Raw genomic sequence first — 19,031 nt, 5'->3', positions numbered from 1 at the left:
TTCCCAGCACGTACGTCTTCTGTCTCGTAAACAGTTCCAGCTGAGGGCACTAATGCAAAAAGCAAGAAAGACTGCCGGTCTCAGTGACCTCTACTGACTTCTCTGATACCAGCTGGAGATTGAGATCTTCTTAAAGCATTCTTTTCTTCTCTTCCTTTCTCTGATCAGTAGGTGCCTAGAATAAGTTATTGCAGTTTATCATTCAAGTGTAAAATATTTTGAATCAATAATATATTTTCTGTTTTCTTTTGGTAAAGACTGGCTTTTATTAATGCACTTTCTATCCTCTGTAAACTTTTTGTGCTGAATGTTGGGACTGACTATGCTAAATAAAATTTGTTGCATAATTGTTCTTTTCTTCATTGAACATCTTTAGGAAAAACCCATGAAACCTAAAGTCCTGAGTGATACCCTCCTACCAGTCCCTACCTAGATTTGTTTCCTTTCTAGGCCTGACTGAGCCATAACTGTTTTCATCAAGAAGAAAATGGCTAGTGGCCGAGCTATATGCCTAAAAACGTATGTTAATTAGGCAAGATGGTCTGGTCACAATTGAGGAGGAAGGTGCAAAGTATTCTTCTTTTATTGTCATTTGAAGTCCATCTTCCTGACAAGTGGTTCTGTTTGTGACCACCAGATGAGCCGGACTATCCTGCAAAGCTCATCTAGTAGAACAGAATCTTCTCTGTCAAAAGAGACAGCCAAAGGTTCATGAGGTTTTATAAAGAAACAAATGTTCTAATTTGAGATGTTTTTAAGATATTTAGGGAGCCAGGCCACCTACTCTATAGTTCTCCCAAGAAGAGGGGGACCAACTTAGTCTTAGTCTACTGAGTGATGTACAGTTTAGATCTTTTCTTTAAAAATTTAAATCTAGCCCTAGCCGGTTTTGCTCAGTGGTTAAAGCGTCGGCCTGCGCTCCAGAGAGATCCTAGGTTCGGTTCCCGCTAGGGGCATATACCTTGGTTACAGTTTGTCCCCGGCCCTGGTTGGGTCGTCCGGGTGAAAACCACTCGATGTGCCCCTTTCACGTCAATGTTTCTCTCTCTCTCTCTTCCTCTCTCTCCCTCCCACTCTAGCTGAACAACAACAACAAAAAATCTCTGCCCTGGCCAATCTGGTTTCAGTGGTTAGAGCGTAGTCAATTGTGCAGAAACAGTAGGTTCACTCCACACAGATTTTTGAAGAAAATAAATGAATACTCCCTTGTCATGTCTTTTATTTTTTTTTATTTTTTATTTTTATCCTCACCCGAGGACATTTTTCCATTTTTTGTTCAGGTAGAGTGGGAGGGAGAGAGAGGAACAGAGAGAGAGAGAGAGAGAAACATCGATGCGAAAGGAACACATCCAGTGGCTGTGCCCGCACAACCGACCAGGGCCGGGGACAAACTGCAACTGAGGTACATGCCCTTAGTGGGAACCGAACCCGGCTCTCTCAGGACCGCAGGCCGACGCTCTAACCGCTGAGCCAAACCGGCCAGGGCCCTTGTCATGTCTTTTAAATAATCTTTCTCAGAGGATAACAACAAAACAGCATTAATAGTAATAAATCAAAACACTACATAATATATGAAACAGTACAACAATATGTAATAATTATAAACTAGATGCAACAAATAATAAAATATCTTCAAAATATATGAAAGAGCCCTGGCCGGTTTGGCTCAGCAGTTAGAGCGTTGGCCTGCGGTCCGGAGAGACCCGGATTCGGTTCCTGCTAAGGGCACGGACCTTGGTTGAAGTTTGTCCCCGACCCTGGTTGGGTCATGTGTGGGCGACCACTCGACGTGTCCCTTTCACATAGATGTTTCTCCTTTCTCCCTCCCACTCTATCTGAACAAAATATCGAAAAATGTCCTCAGGTAAGGATAAAATATATAGAGAGAGATATATGAAAGAAAATTGGGAATTGCAAGGTATATTTGATTCATAATTATAGTGGACAATTACAGTGTACCTTTATCAGAAATTTATATAGACTATAAATTTAGTATTAAAAACCTAAACAAAGTAAGTGTGATTGAATAGATATAGAAAGATCATCATGTTCAGTAAAGTCCATTTTTCCCCCAAAACATAAGGAACATTTACACTTTCTATTGACTAGGTTAGAAAGTAAGCCTTAACGGATTTGAAAGAGCTGAAGTTAATCCACATTTCTCTGATCTCAATTGAGCTAAGTTAGAATCAAGCACAATAAAACATTATAAAATGTTTCAAAGTGGAAAAATACTCTTAAAAGGCTCAATGAGTTAAAGAGAAAATAAAACTAGGAATTATAAAATATTTAGAACTGAATGACAAGGTGCCACAAAACCAAGGAAAAAGTAGTACTGGTAAATATATCTTTTAAAACATTAAAATCAGTGACAAAGTTATTGATTATAAAACATCAGAGTAAAGATAAGAGCATAAAGTAGTAAGATTAAAAAAAAAAAACTATCAATAAAATAGCTATTCTTAGGGAAAGGGAGACTGATAAATCAGAAAACTAGAAGGGTGAAAGGGCTTTGTCCCAAACAAATACTATTAGGAAACAGGAGCAGTAACCACAGATAAAGTAAAGGTTTAAAAGGTCAAAAAATTAAAACATGCCAGTACATTTAAAAACTTGGATAAAATGGACAACTCTAGCAAACTTCCTCAAGTGACTTAAAAATGGTAGGTATGGCTCAGTTGTTTGGACTGTCATCCCATATGCCAAAAGGTTACCAGTTTGATTCCTGGTCAGGGCACATACCTGGGTTGCTGGTTCGATCCCTGGTTGGGGCGCATATAGCAGGCAACCAGTGATGTTTCTCTCCTTTTTTTTCTTTATCCCTTCCTCCCTCCCTCTCTTCAAGTCAGTAAACACATGCTTGAGTGAGGATTTAAAAAAGGAAAATTTGAATGAACACTGATGAACTATCAAAAATCTATCACCATTTCAAACCTTTTTACAAATGAGTTTTATCAGAACTTCAAGGAATAATTCATTCTTACACAATAGGAAAACATTTTTGGTGGGGTACTAAAACCAAGCAAAAACCACTTGAAAATAATAAACCCATGTCACTTATTTACATAGATATACAAGTACTGAATAAAGTATTAGCAAAGATAATTAAGTGGGGTTTTGAAAAATACATAATGACACAAATGCAAAGATGGTTCAATATCAGAAAACTTATTACTATATTACACTGCGTGAGATTTAAAGAAAAAGATACACCCTGGCCAGTTTGGCTCAGCGGTTAGAGCATCGGCCTGCGGTCCAGAGAGATCCGGGTTCGGTTCCCGCTAAGGGCACGTACCTTGGTTGCAGTTTGTCCCCGGCCCTGGTTGGTCATGTGGGTGGCAGCCACTCGATGTGTCCCTTTCACGTCGATGTTTCTCTCTTTCTCTCTTCCTCTCTCCCCCTCCCACTCTATCTGAACGAAATATGGAAAAATCTCAGGTGAGGATTAAAAAAAAGATACATATGATCATTTGAATTTTACAAAAACCTGATGAAATTCTACCAGCAGTTCTCAACCTATGGGTCACAACCCCTTTGGGGGGGGGTCAAATGACCCTTTCACAGGGGTCACCTAAGACATAACAGTAGCAAAATTACAGTTATGAAGTAACAAAAATAATTTTATGGTTGGGCGTCACCACAACATGACCAACTGTATTAAAGGGTTGTGGCATTGGGGAGGTTGAGAATCACTGCAACCCATTCAGGGTTTTAAGAAATAAACTCAACAATCGAGGAAATGAAGGAAACTTCCTTAACCTCAAAAAGGTGTCTACAAGATCCAAAACATTGTACATAGAGAAGAAAAGTTAGGATTTTCATTATAGTGAGGAAGACAGGGATACCCTGTTTCCATTTAACATACTGGAGAGACCCTCTCAGAGTTTATTTAATGCATCAGGACAGGAAAAAGATCAAGGTCTTAAGAGTAGACAAAAGTCCTTATTTGAAGATGACAGGATTTTAAAGAACAGAAAGAAAAAGAATAGAGACTTGTAGGACAGACACCATTAAACTCACCAACATATGAAGTGTAGCACCAAGAAGAAAAGAGAAAGGAGCAAAAAAAGTATTAAGAAATAATGGCTGAAACTTCCCAAATGTGTAAAACATTAATCTACACAGCCAACAAGTTAAGGAACTCTAAATAAGATAAAATGAAAGAGATTCTCATTTAGACACATCAAAGCCAGAGAGAAAATATTCGAAACAGCAAGAGAATTGCATTCAAGGGAACCAAATAAGTTCAAAGCTGACTTCTAATCTACAGCAGTGGAAGTCAGAAGACTTGCATTCCAAGTGCTGGAAGAGAAAACCAACTGGTATATCCAGCAAATCTGTATTGCAAAATGAAGGCAAAGACATACTCTAATAAACAAAGAATTCACTGCTACATGCAGATCTATCTTACAACACATACTCAAGGAGGTTCTCTGGATTAAAAAAAAAGGATACCAGCCCAGCCAGTGTGGTTCAGTGGTTTAATGTCTACATGCACCAAGAGGTCACTGGTCAGGGCACATGCCCTGGCTGTGGGCCTGATCCCCGATGAAAAGCATGCAGGAAGTGGCCAATCAATGTTCTCTCTCATCAATGTTTCTATCTCTCCCTCTCCCTTCTCTAAAATCAATGAAGTTTTTTTTTTAATAAAGTGATACCAGGCAGCAATTCAAATTGACATGAAGATATAAAAAGCACTGGTAATAGAGATTAAGTAGTAATTATAAAAATATTATTTACATATATATGACTTTATAATATGTGCTTTACATATAAATATAAATAATAAGTACTGCCCTGGCCAGTTTGGTTCAGCGGTTAGAGCGTCGGCCTGCGGTCCGGAGAGACCCGGGTTCGGTTCCCGCTAAGGGCACGTACTTCGGTTGCAGTTTGTCCCCGGCCCTGGTTGGTCGTGCGGGTGGCAGCCACTCGATGTGTCCCTTCACGTCGATGTTTCTCTCTCTCTCTCCCTTCCTCTCTCTCCCTCCCACTCTTATCTGTACAAAAAATGGAAAAATATCCTTGGGTGAGGATAATAATAATAATAAGTACTATACAATTTACATATTTAAATATGTATATATACACACATGCACAAAGTTACATCAAACAGTATCTAAAATGTGATTGTTGAGGCTACAGGATATATAGAGAGAAAGTATTTGGTAATAATAACCCAGAGGAGGAAGAAGGGAAAGAAGCTGGAGTAGAGCAAGGAAGTGACACCACACTAACTCAAATTCAGACAAAGAAATGAAGAATACCAGAATTGAAAAATAAGGTTAACGTTAAAAAAAAAACTTTTGTAAGTATTTATTTTTCTCCTTCTCTTAGCTTCTACACAAGATACAAACAGGTACTGTAACCCCAGGAACATACACTTAAACATTCAAAAGACATACTTAAAAATGAATAAAGAAATTAAAATGGTACTTTAGAAAATATCCTCCCTTTTTTAAATTAATTTATTTTTATTGTTGAAAGTATTACAGATGTCCCTAGAAAATATCCCTTTAATGCACAACAAAGTAAAAGAGGAACTAAGGAACAAAAAAGACACAAGACATATAGAAAACAAATAGCCAAATGGTGTCATATCCAAACATATCAATAATAATTTTTTTAAAATACTGAATAGCCCTCGCCAGTTCAGTTCAGTGGTTAGAGCATCAGCTTGTGGATCAAAGGGTCATGGCTTCGGTTTTGGTCAAGGGCACATACCTCGCCCTGGCCGGTTTGGCTCAGCGGTTAGAGCGTCGGCCTGCGGTCCGGAGAGACCCGGGTTCGGTTCCCGCTAAGGGCACGTACTTCGGTTGCAGTTTGTCCCCGGCCCTGGTTGGTCGTGCGGGTGGCAGCCACTCGATGTGTCCCTTCACATCGATGTTTCTCTCTCTCTCTCTCTCTTCCTCTCTCTCCCTCCCGCTCTATCTGTACAAAAAAAAATGGAAAAATATCCTCGGGTGAGGATAAAAATAAATAAATAAGGGCACGTACCTCGGTTACGGTTCGATCCCCAGTCCTGGTCGTGCAGGAAGCAATCAATCAGTGTGTCTTTCTCACACCAATGTTTCTCTCTCCCTCTCCCTGTCCCTCCCTGCTCCCCAACTCTATCTGAAAATCAATGGAAAAAGATCATTAGATGAGGATTAAAAAGAAACAAAGCACTGAATAAACTAAACATCCATTCAAAAGACAGATTTTCGCCCTGGCTGGTTTGGCTCAGCGGTTAGAGTGTCGGCCCAAGGACCAGTGAGTCACTGGTTTGATTCCTGTCAAGGACATGTACCTTGGTTGCAGTTTGTCTCCCGGCCCTGATCGGGTCGTGCAACTGGTTGATGTGTCTCTATCACTTCGATGTTTCTCTCTGTCTCTCTCTCCCTCCCTCCCACTCTATCTAATGATAAATAGAAAGGTATCCTCAGGTGAGGAATAAAAACAAAAAACAAAAAGACAGATTTTCAAACTGGATAAAATGAGATCTAACTATATTGCTCTAATGAAAATATACATTTTAGATTTTAAAGTTATAAACAGATTGAAAATAAAAGGGTGGAAAATGATATACCATACAAACATCAACCACAAGGGAACCTGAGTAGCTCTACTAATATCAGACAAATTTTTAACCAAAAAATGTTATTATAAACAAAGAGGGATACTTTTTAATAACAAAGAGTTAATTCATTAGAAAGACAATTATAAACATAGGCCCTAAAATACATGAAGCAAAAACTGAAGGGAGAAGTAGACAATTCAATAATCATCATTGAAAACCAACACCACATTCTGATTATGGATAGAGCAACTACTCAGGCCCGGCCAGTGTGGCTCAGTGATTGAGCACTGACCCATGTACCAAGAGGTCGCCAGTTTGATTTCTGGTTAGGGCACATGCCCAGGTTGTGGGCCAAATCCCCAGATGGGGGCATGCAGGAGGCAGCCAATCGATGTTCTCGCTTGTCAATGTTTCTATCTCTCCCTACTTCTCCCTTCCTCTCTCTCTAAAATCAATAAAGAACAAAAACAGAACAACTACTCAGATAATCAGCAAGGATATAGAAGACAAACAACACTATCAAACAACTAGAATTAAGTGTCATCTTATAGAACACCCAGCAGAATATACATTATCAAGTGCACATGGAATGTTTTCCATGACAGACTGACCATATGCTAAACCATAAAATAAATCTCAACAAATTTAAGAGTTGAAACCATAACAAAGTATATTCTCACACAACAACAGAATTAAATTAGAAATAACAACATAAGGAAACCTGAGAAATTAACAAATATTTGATAATGAACACAATCCCCTAAGTCAGTGATTTTCAACCAGTATGCCACAAGGGGCACGCCAGTGTGCCACAAAAAATCTCAAAACATGCAATATATGACCATTTAGTTAGGGGCACTGACCTCTTTTCCCTTAGACTGTCAAAAAAAAAGTACAGTAGTCAACACAATAACTATCTAGTGTGAATGAATCAAAATTATACCTATTTGCCCTGGCCGGTTTGGCTCAGCGGTGGAAGCATCGGCCCGTGGATCAATGGGCCTCGGATTCAAGCTGGGTCAAGGCACATACCTCAGTTCCGGTTTGGTCCCTGGCCCTGGTCAGGGACATGCAGGAGGCAACCAGCTGATGTGTCTCTCCCTCCCTCCCTCCCTTCCTCCCACCCCCCATATCTGAAAATAAATGGAAAAAATATCCTTGGGTGAGGATTTTTTAAAAAAAATCCTGAGTTTATCACTTTTATTTAGCCTGTTTGCAGATGCATCATCCATAAAACAGTTGTACTGAGGATTAAATAATATATGTAAAGTGCTTATTTCAGTGTCTGGCACAAAGTGGGCAACCAAGGGATGAAAACTGTCATGGTAGCAACCATTACTGCTGCTCACAGGAACTTGGTACAGTGCAGTAAGAAGCCTTGTAAACAAATGAGGTACAACCTAATGAAATCTCAACAAGAAGTTACGAGAGTACAGAGCAAGGAGCAACCAGCTTTAAAAGAACTGGTGAAGTCTTCATAAAGGGAAATAGACATGCTCTCCTAGATATTCATGTAGTACTAGAGTATTTATAGTATTTAATTATGACATTAACCTTTGCTGGAAATAATACTTGGTATGTTCATGAAAGGGCTGCCGGGTGGAAAATCCATTGTCTCGTCCACCAGTTTGCCTTCATCAGCATCCACAAAGGCAAGTTCATCATTCAAGCCCTGAAGACATTAGTCAAAGGGAGGGAGGGGCTCTTGATTCGTTGGAAAATAAAAGAAAATTCTTATTAGAAGACATAGTACATCTGTTCAACATTTTGTCATAAGAGTCCAAAAAGAAGAGACACAAGTTAGAAAGAGGGAAGTTTCAGTTCATAATTAGGAGAACAACCAGAAACCGTTTAATATACAGGAAAGTCTCTGAAGGTCATGAACATCTCTTCGGTTTAAGCTGAGGCTGCTCAGGGCTAAAGCAGGGATTCTGTAGAAGAGGCTTTTCACCACACGATGAGCTCTTTGGAAATAGGCAGTGTCATTCATCTCCTCTCGCCTCATGCTTAGCATCCCCCCGGCACACGGGAGTTCAATAAAAGTTTTCTGGATAAGTGGACTAAAACATAAGGCCCTTTCCTACTCTAAAATGTTATAGTTCTACAATGTTGCCTGCAAAAACTAGTTAGTACTATATATTTCTGGCATGCTACTTTAGAAAATAATACACTTGTATTTGCAAAAGAAACACTAGAGGATTCCACACAAGAAACTAATTTAAATGGTTGCCGAAGGCGGATGTTGGAGGAAAGGTTGGATGGGAACTGGATGACAGTGTGACTTCTCCATGTATATCTTTTCATGTTTAATTTTTAACCTTGTGAATGTATTACCTTTAGAAAAAAATGTTTTAAATAACTGCATATTATTTTATCTTTATATTAAAACTTTCACTAAAAAATGAGTTTGTGCCAGTACTTAGAGATAGTCAATTATCTATATTTAAGTACATGTCCAGCTCATATTGTGGATCTTTTTACTTTACTCTAAATAATGGAAATCTAGAGACAAGCACTTTAAATTTTAAACTAGATTATACCTGATTAGCCTAGAAGTCTAAATTGAATCACAAGGAAAGGCCGTTGCTTAATGAGATGCCCATGCTTTTTGGATACTCTGAATTATTCACAGAGACTGGAGTACTATGGAACAGAATTACGAAATATTGATAAAGTTATCTTTGAAAGATTGTTTTAAAAATGTACTGTAACCCCGGTAGCCATGAGCACACCTAGCACCCAGATCTTGGTTTTTAACACAATTCCCCAATAAAAACAGCCAGGGCTCCTTGGGAAAAAGGCTGATTTAGGACTGGAGCCGAAAATATAAAAGATGAAGAAACTGAAACATCTTACAGTGCCAGAAACTGAGGAAATGTTCAGAACAAAGAGCCTATGTTAATAGGGTTGTCAAAGGGACACAACAGCCGACAGAATGAGCTCCCAATGGCTCACACTGGAGCAGTTTGAGATGCAAAATAAATAAATATGTATTGGATTATAACCCAAAATACAAAATAAAATCTATGAGTCCATACTGATATTAATAAATGATTAAGTTAATAAACAGGGGAAACAGACAAATCTCCCATACAGAAGAAGTCCAAATAATTTATGTAGACATTCCACCCTCAAGGAGAGAAGCATAACTCCCCACTCAAATGTGGGCTGCGCATAGGGACTTCCTTCCAAAGAGCACAGTATGGAAAAGGGAGAAAAAAGGAGTAACTCTACAGCAGAGAAACCTACCACCACCTCAGCCTGGTGACTGAGGCCAACATCAACCATGATAAAGCATGTGGACCATATATGTATTCTGGATGAGATGTAAAGAAAACCACACTTTACTTTTGTGTCTTCCTCCCCAAAATCCATAATCCCAGTATAACCGTGAAAAAAAACACCAGAAAAATTCTAATAGAAAGGGCATTCTACAAAATGCCTCACCGGTACTCCTCAAAACTGCTGAAGTCATCAAAACCAAGGAAAGTCGAACTACCTGTCACAATCTAGAGGAGTCTAAGGAGACAAAATGACTAAATGTAATGTGGAAACCTGGATGGAATCCAAACAGAAAAAGTTCATTAGGTAAGCCCTGGCCGGTTTGGCTCAGCAGTTAGAGCGTCGGCCCACAGTCCAGAGAGACCCGGGTTCAGTTCCCGGTAAGGGCATGTACCTCGGTTGCAATTTGTCCCCGGCCCCAGTTGGGGTCTTGTGGGTGGCAGCCACTCGATGTGTCTCTCTCACATCGATGTTTTTCTGTCTCTCTTCCTCTCTCTCTCCTTCTCGCTCTATCTGAAGATGAATGCAAAAATGTCTTCAGGTGAGGATAAAAAAAAAATGCATTAGGTAAAAACTAAGAAAATCTGAGTAAAGTATGGATTTCAGTTAATGATAATATATTACTATTGGTTCATTAATTGTGGCAAATATATGATATTAAAGTATGATGTTCACTGGATGTGAGGTAAAGATAGAACTCTCTGTACCATCTTTTCAATTTTTCTGTAAGTCTAAAACGGTTCTTTAAAAAATTAAGTCTAAGGATCTGAATCCAAGACTACTCTACCCAGCAAGGCTATCATTCAAAATAGAAGGTCAAATAAAGAGCTTCCCAGACAAAAAAAGGCTAAGGGAATACATTAGCACCAAACCAGCATTGTAAAAAATGTTAAAAGGACTGCTGTAATTAGCAGGAGAAATGGGAAGAAAAATAGAACCACACTAAACAAAAATGGCAATAAATAAGTACATATCAATAATCACCTTAAATGTAAATGGATTGCATGCTCCCATAAAAAGACACAGAGTAGCTGATTGGATAAAAAAGCATGACTCATCCATATGTTGTTTACAAGAGACCCAACTCACAACAAAAGTCTCACGTAGGTTGAAAGTGAAGGGATGGAAAAAAATTTTCCAAGCAAATGGAAAGAAAAAAAAGCTGGGGTAGCAATACTCATATCTAATAAAATAGATTTCCAAATGAAGGCCATAACTAGAGACAAAGAAGGCCACTACATAATATTGAAAGGATCCATCAAACAGGAAGATGTAACCTTGATAAACATATATGCACCCAATATAGGAGCACCAAAATATGTTAAAAATCTTCTGGAGGACTTCCAAGGAGAAATCGACAGCAATACAATCATAGCAGGGGACTTCAACACCCCGCTGACACCACTAGATAGATCCTCTAGACAAAAAATTAGCAAGGAAACAGAGACTCTAAATGAAGCACTAGACCAAATGGATTTAATAGATATCTACAGAGAATTACACCCCAAAACTACAGAATACACATTCTTCTCAAGTGCACATGGGACATTCTCAAAGATAGACCACATAATAAGACACAAACTAAATCTCTACAAGTTCAAGAAGACTGAAATCATATCAAGCATCTTCTCAGATCACGATGGCATAAAACTAGAAATCAATTGCAACAAGCACATGCAAAGACATTTGAACACATGGAGGCTAAATAGCATGTTATTAAACAATGAATGAGTCACCGAGGAGATCAAGGAAGAAATTAAAAACTTCATGGAAACTAATGAAAATGAACACACAACACCACAAAATCTATGGGATGCAGCGAAAGCAGTTCTGAGAGGGAAGTTCATAGCACTACAGGCCTACCTCAAGAAACAAGAAAAATTTCTGATTGACTGTCTAACCTCACACTTAAAGAACTAGAAAGCAAACAAAAAGAAAACCCCAGAGCAAGTAGCAGAAAGGAAACAGTAAAGATCAGAGCAGAAATAAATGACATAGAGATAAAAAAAAAAAAAAGAATTCAAAAGATCGATGAAACAAAGAGCTGGTTTTTTGAAAAGATAAACAAGATTGATGGTCCCTTAGCTAGACTCACTAAGAAACAAAGAGAGAGAACCCAAATACACAAAATAGAAATGAAAGAGGAGAAGTAACAACTGACACCACAGAAATACAAAAGATTGTTAACAGCTACTATGAACAATTATATGGCAACAAATTCGAAAATCTAAGCAAAATGGAAAAATTTCTAGAAACACACAGTCTCCCAAAACTGAAACGGGAAGAGATAGAAAACTTGAACAGACCAATAACAACTAAGGAAATTGAAGAGGTAATCAAGACTCTCCCAGCAAACAAAAGCCCAGGCCCAGATGGCTTCACGGGGGAGTTTTACCGAACATTCAAAAAAGAACTAACACCCATTCTCCACAAATCATTTCAAAAAATTCAAGAAGAAGGAAGACTTCCAAACACGTTCTATGAGGTAAGCATAATTCTAATTCCAAAACCAGAAAAAGACACTACAAAGAAAGAAAACTACAGGCCAATATCCCTGATGAACGTAGATGCCAAAATCCTGAACAAAATACTAGCAAATCGAATCCAGAAATACATCAAAAAAAGTATTCACCGTGACCAAGTGGGATTCATTCCAGGGATGCAAGGCTGGTACAATATTCGCAAATCAATAAATGTGATACACCACATAAACAAAATGAAGAATAAAAACCACATGATCATATCAATGCTGAAAAAGCATTCGACAAAATCCAGCATCCATTTCTGATAAAAACGCTCAGCAATGTGGGAATAGAGGGATCATATCTCGACATAATAAAGACCGTATATGAAAGACCTACAGCCAACATCATACTCAATGGGCAGAAACTAAAAACATTTCCGTTAAGAACAGGAACAAGACAGGGATGTCCACTTTCACCACTCCTATTTAACATAGTACTTGAAGTCTTAGCCACAGCAATCAGACATAAGGAAAAAAATAAAAGGAATCCAAATTGGAAAGAAGGAAGTGAAACTGTCATTATTTGCAGATGACATGATATACATAGAAAACCCTAAAGACTCCATCAAATATCTACTAGACTTAATAAATGAATTTGGAAAAGTAGCAGGATACAAAATTAATGTCAAGAAATCGACGGCATTCTTATACACCAATGATGAACTCACAGAAAGAGAAACCGAAAAAACAATCCCATTTACCATCGCGGCAAGAAAATTAAGATACCTAGGAATAAACTTAACCCAAGAAGTAAAGGACCTATTTGCAGAAAACTACAGGACATTGAAAAGAGAAATAGAGGAAGATATAGAAAAGTGGAAGCACATACCTTGTTCGTGGATTGGAAGAATTAACATCATTAAAAGGGCCATACTACCCAAAGCAATCTATAGATTCAATGCAATCCCCATCAAAATACCAACGACATATTTCACAGAACTAGAACAAATACTTCAAAAGTTCATATGGAACCAAAAAAGTCCCCAAATAGCCACAGCAATTTTGAAAAAGAAGGACAAAGTAGGTGGGATCACAATACCAGATATCAGGTTATACTACAAAGCAACTGTAATCAAAACAGCCTGGTACTGGCACAAGAACAGGCATATAGACCAGTGGAACAGAACTGAAAACCTAGAAATGGACCCGAGGCAATATGCTCAATTAATATTTGACAAAGGTGGCAAGAGCATACAGTGGAGTAAAGACAGCCTCTTTAATAAATGGTGTTGGGAAAACTGGACAGCTACATGCAAAAAAATGAAACTAGACCATCAACTTACACCATACTCAAAAATAAACTCAAAATGGATAAAAGACTTAAATGTGACTCATGAATCCATAAAAATTCTAGGAGAAAATGTAGGCAACAAAATTTTGGACATCAGACAGAGCAGAATTTTCACTGATACATCACCTAAGGCAACTGAAACAAAGAAAAAACTGAACACATGGGGCTACATGAAACTAAAAAGCTTCTGCACAGCAAAAGACACAATCATCAAAATGGAAAGGCAACCCACTGTATGGGAGAACATCACTGCCAATGATATATCAGATAAGGGGTTAATTTCCAATATATAGAGAGTGCTCATACAACTCAACAAAAGGAAGACAAAGAACCCAATTAAAAAATGGGCAGAGGAGCTGAATAGACACCTCTCCAAACAGGACATACAAATGACCAAGAGAGATATGAAGAAATGCTCAACATCACTAATCATCAGAGATATGCAAATTAAAACAACAATGTGGTATCACCTCACACCTGTCAGAATGGCTGCCATCAAGAAATCATCAAACAAGTGTTGGCGAGGTTGTGGAGAAAAGGGGACCCTAGTACACTGCTGGTTGGAATGCAGACTGGTGTAGCCACTATGGAAAACAATATGGTGTTACCTCAGAAAATTAAAAATTGAACTTCCATTTGACCCAGTGATCCCACTTCTAGGAATATACCCTAAGAAGCCTGAAACACCAATCAGAAAGAATATATGTACCCCCATGTTTGTAGCAGCACTATTTACAATAGCTAAGATCTGGAAACAGCCCAAGTGTCCATCAGTAGAAGAATGGATAAAAAAGCAGTGGTACATATACACAATGGAATACTATGCAGCTGTAAGAAAGAAAGGTCTCTTATCCTTTGAGATGACAGGGAGGGATCTGGAAAGTATTACCCTAAATGAAATAAGCCAAGCAGAAAAAGACAAATACCACATGATCTCACTTATATACGGAATATAATGAACATAACAGTCTGAGGAATACGGTAGACTCAGAAACATGGAAGTAGGGCACAGACTGACATCCGTCAGAAGAGGGGGTGGGGGGGTGGGAATAGATAAACCACAGAACTTATATGCATGTATACATAACCAATAGACATGGACAACAAAGCCAGGGATGGGGTGGGTGTGGGGTGGGGAGGGGGGTGCCAATGGGGTAAAAAGGAGAAACATCTGTAACAAAAAATAAATAAATAAATTAATTAATTAATTTAAAAAATTAAGTCTAGCCCTTGCCGGTTTGGCTCAGCGGTTAGAGCATCGGCCTGCGGTCCAGAGAGACCCGGGTTCAGTTCCCGCTAAGGGCACGTACCTCGGTTGCAGTTTGTCCCTGGCCCTGGTTGGGTTGTGCGGGTGGCAGCCATTCGATGTGTCCCTTTCACGTCAATGTTTCTCTCTCTCTCTCTCTCTCTCTTCCTCTCTCTCCCTCCCACTCTATCTGAACAAACAAATGGAAAAATGTCCTCGGGCGAGGATAAAAAAAAAAAAACAATTAGGTAGCCTGGCTAGTGTGGCTCAGTGCTTGAGCGTCAACCCATGCACCAGGAGGACACCGATTCAATCCCCAGTCAGAGCATATGCCCAGGATGTGGGCCCAATCCCCAGTCGGGGGCATGCAGGAGGCGGCCCATCGATGTTCTCTCTCATTGATGTTTCTATCTCTATCTTCCTCTCCCTTCCTCTCTCTAAAAATCAATAAAGACAAAAAATTTTTTGCCCTGGCTGGTTTGGCTCAGCGGTTAGAGTGTCACTCCGCTGGACCAGAGAGGCCCGGGTTCGGTTCCCACTAAGGGCTTGTGCCTCAGTTGCAGTTTGTCCCCGGCCCTGGTTGGGGTTGTGTAGGTGGCAGCCAGTCGATATGTCTCTCTCACATCAATGTTTCTCTCTCTTTGTTCCTCCCTCTCTCCCTCCTGCTCTATCTGAAGATAAGTGAAAGAAAAAAAGAGAAAAAGAAAACAAATTTTTTTAATGTAATGTATAGTTTCTTAGTCAAGCAAAAGAGTGAAAGTCAAATGTCAACATGCTTTCACACAGGCGCTTGTAACACACATGATACGATCATAAGCACTAGAAAAGGACCACTTTGGATGGAGCAATTAAAAAGGGCACCTGAGAGCCAGGTTGCTGGGGTCCCAGATTGGTGCCCCTCTGCTGGCCTCGTGGGGGAAGGGCTCACCAAAGGAACAATGGCCTCCGCCAGCACGTCTGTCTAGGAGACAGCTGCCTGTCCAGCCCTCACCCCGATGCCAAACTCCGTTCTTCCCCGCATTTCTCTGGTGCTTTTAAAGCTGCCTCCCCCATGCTGAACCCCAGAAAGAGCAAGTCCAACATCAGAATTTTGAAGAACAAATGCAAGGCATGAAGACCCAGCTAATTCAACTAAGTACCTTACTTCAATTGTTGGACAACAGATTTTGCACTTACTTAGAATCTCAGGACTCTGGATACCTTTATGTTTGCTTCAGATGGCTTTTAACCAGATTTAAAAGGGAATTTAGTTTTCTAGATATTCTTCGATTATGGGAGGTAATGTGAACTGAACTACCGTGTAAAAATTTATTCTCTGAATAGCACAACATCAATGAATTGTCCGAGAAAACTGATGTGGAAGATGTACTATGCAAGGCAGAAGCAATTTCTCTACAGATGGTAAAATGCAAGGAATTGCCATAAGCAGTTTGTGAGCTCCTGGGTTTTCAGGACAGTGAAGTTACACCACCAGATTTAGATACTGGTGAAGATGAACATGTTGGTGTGACTAGTTGTCCCACACCTGCATGTCAGAGTAACTCCTTGCCTGTACTTGCTGCCAGTGGAGCCAGAGATGACAACCCAACACAGATATCAGTGTCCCCAAATGTTAGCAGATTAACACCTGCATGATCCTTCTGTTGCTTAATTTTTGAAGAGACCCTATGTTGCAACTTCTTTTCAAGTACTTGAAAGGTGGACATTTTAAATCTTGGTAATGATCATGCTTTAAGATTTATGGAAAGAAAGTATACTGATGTTCTTGCATTAAAGCTTTACACTAATTATTTTTGTAGTTACTTCTACCAAATAGCCTTTCTCATTCAGTAACATTCCTTAGTATTTTTATAGCCAAGTACATTTTATTTTCTTGCTGATGAACTGGAATTGGATATTACAAGTGAATGAGTTGGAAATTATGCACTTTGTTGTTATTGTTTTTTATCCTTACCCGAGGACAGTTTCCCCATTTTTGTTCAGATAGAGTGGGAGGGAGAGAGAGAGAAACATCAACATGAAAGGTACATATCGAGTGGCTGCCTCCCACATAACCCCAACCAGGCCAGGGACAAACTGCAACCAAGGTATATGCCCTTAGCAGGAACCGAACCTGGGACTCTCTGGACCACAGGCCAACGCTCTAACCGCTGAACCAAACCGACCAGGGCGGAAATTATGCACTTTGAAACATTCACTTTGTTTAAGTGTAGTGGGTCTTAGCTTTGATTAAATTAAATGTTGAGCCTTTCTATAGCATTCCAAGCTGAGAAGCACAATGCTACCCAGTGACAAAATAAAATAATTTGTTTTTCTCTATTGATTACAACAATACTCCGCTTAAATATGCTGGTGGAATATGATTTAAATTGGACATTTTCATCAATGCAATTTAATGTGTAAGCTACCTCAACCATAAATGAATTGGCAGTATATTTTCTACAATGAACTTTTCTTCACTAGTATATAAAGACTATATAAGTACTTATTTATGAGTATAAGAAAGGAATAGCATATTTTCTTTAACTGAGTAAACTTGACTATTGATTTATATAACCTGATTTGACAAAATTAATACATAGCTTCAATATGAGATCTTTTTCAAAACTATTTTCTTAACCAAGCATCTATGTCATGAGACTACATTCAATCTTATACCTGGTATAATTTTGAAGTTAATTGATTATAATCTCGCTTTACTAATAATGTTTATTATCTTTCCTAATAATGTATTAACTAATTAATCAGCGAAAGCTCTGAGCACCGTCCAAATCCTGACTGTCCCAACACAGTTCCAGTCCAGCCTGCCCTCCCTCTGCCAGAGCCCAAGCCAGCTGCTCTATGAAGAGGCCCCTGTGGCAAGAAACCGAGGGAAATCTTTGGCCAAAGACAAGCAAGAAACAGGCCCTCAGTTCAACAGCCAATGAGAAACCGAGAGATCCTGCCAGTAATCCCATGTGAGCTTGGAAGCAGATTCCTCTTTAATCAAGCCTTCACATGAGACTGCAGCCCAGCCGACACCTAGATGGCACCTTTTGGAGAGATCTAAAGGCAGAGATACCCAACGAAGTTGCACCAAGATTCCTGATGCACGGAAATTGTAAAACAGTAAATGTTTGTTTTGGATACCTTTTAACATTGATCCTTTGTCTCTTCCTTTAACAAAGGCTTCTCACTATCCCAGCCCTGACCTTATTCTAGCTCTCAAGCCAGTAAACAGGCAGCCCCGCTACTACTCTGTCCTTCAGAAAGAATGGAAATAAGCAAAGGAACTTGCATTGTACAGCAGACTACTGACCATAGCTCTTCCCTGTTTCCTGCAGCAAGGTTCTGGTGCCAGTTCCTAGGCTCAGTCCAGCCTCCAGAGCTGGTGGAACCATATAATAAGTGCCTGGACCATCTGAGTCCTTTTCTTTCCTAATTTACTTTAATAAAGAACTAGATCTTAAAAATAAATAAATAAATATAAATAAATAGCCCTGGCCGGTTTGGCTCAGCGGTTAGAGCGTCGACCTGCGGTCCAGAGAGACCCAGGTTCGGTTCCCACTAAGGGCACGTACCTCGGTTGCAGTTTGTCCCCGGCCCTGGTTGGGTTGTGCGGGTGGCAGCCACTCGATGTGTCCCTTTCACGTCGATGTTTCTCTCTCTCTCTCTCTCCCACTCTATCTGAACAAAAAATGGAAAAATGTCCTTGGATGATAAATAAATAAAAATTTCAATATACCATCTATCAAAAGTCTCAAAATAATATTCTTTTGTATACGAACAAAGCTGTTTTTATACCATGCAGTGTTACATGATTTTTAAGTTATGTGGAATTCACATAACTGATTTCGTTTTTTTGGGTTTTGTTTTGTTTTTTATCCTCACCCAAGGACATTTTTGCATTCATTTTCAGATAGAGAGAGAGAGAGAGAGAAACATCAATATGTCTTGACTGGCTGCCACCCACACAACCCCAATCAGGGCCGGGAACAAACTGAAACCAAGGTACGTGACCTTATTGGGACCTGAACCTGGGTCTCTCTGGACCGCGGGTCGACGCTTTAAGCGCTGAGCCAAACCAGCCAGGGCCTGATTCCGTTTTAATTGTAATTTGTTAATTCCTGTACATATCATTAAAATAAATTTA

General features: G+C 39.4%; 1 protein-coding gene across 3 annotated transcripts in view; it reads left to right on the top strand.

Moving 5' to 3' along the window:
* Positions 1–347, top strand: part of TSG101 (tumor susceptibility 101) — a 42,711-nt gene extending 42,364 nt beyond the window's left edge. For 2 of the 3 annotated variants that reach the window (XM_036259040.1, XM_036259042.1), the window contains exon 11: positions 8–336. In XM_036259040.1, the coding sequence (XP_036114933.1) occupies positions 8–97 (90 nt within the window). In that variant the 3' untranslated portion in view covers positions 98–336. Of the gene's footprint in view, positions 1–7 lie in introns of all 3 variants that reach the window. The other variant, XM_036259041.1, reaches the window with a different exon arrangement.
* The last annotated feature ends 18,684 nt before the right edge of the window (positions 348–19,031 follow it).

The sequence above is a fragment of the Molossus molossus genome, unplaced genomic scaffold (assembly GCF_014108415.1).
Source record: "Molossus molossus isolate mMolMol1 unplaced genomic scaffold, mMolMol1.p scaffold_m16_p_13, whole genome shotgun sequence".
NCBI classification, from domain to species: Eukaryota; Metazoa; Chordata; class Mammalia; order Chiroptera; family Molossidae; genus Molossus; species Molossus molossus.
The sequence above is the reverse complement of the archived record's forward strand: the minus strand, read 5'-3'. Positions and strand labels throughout refer to the sequence as shown.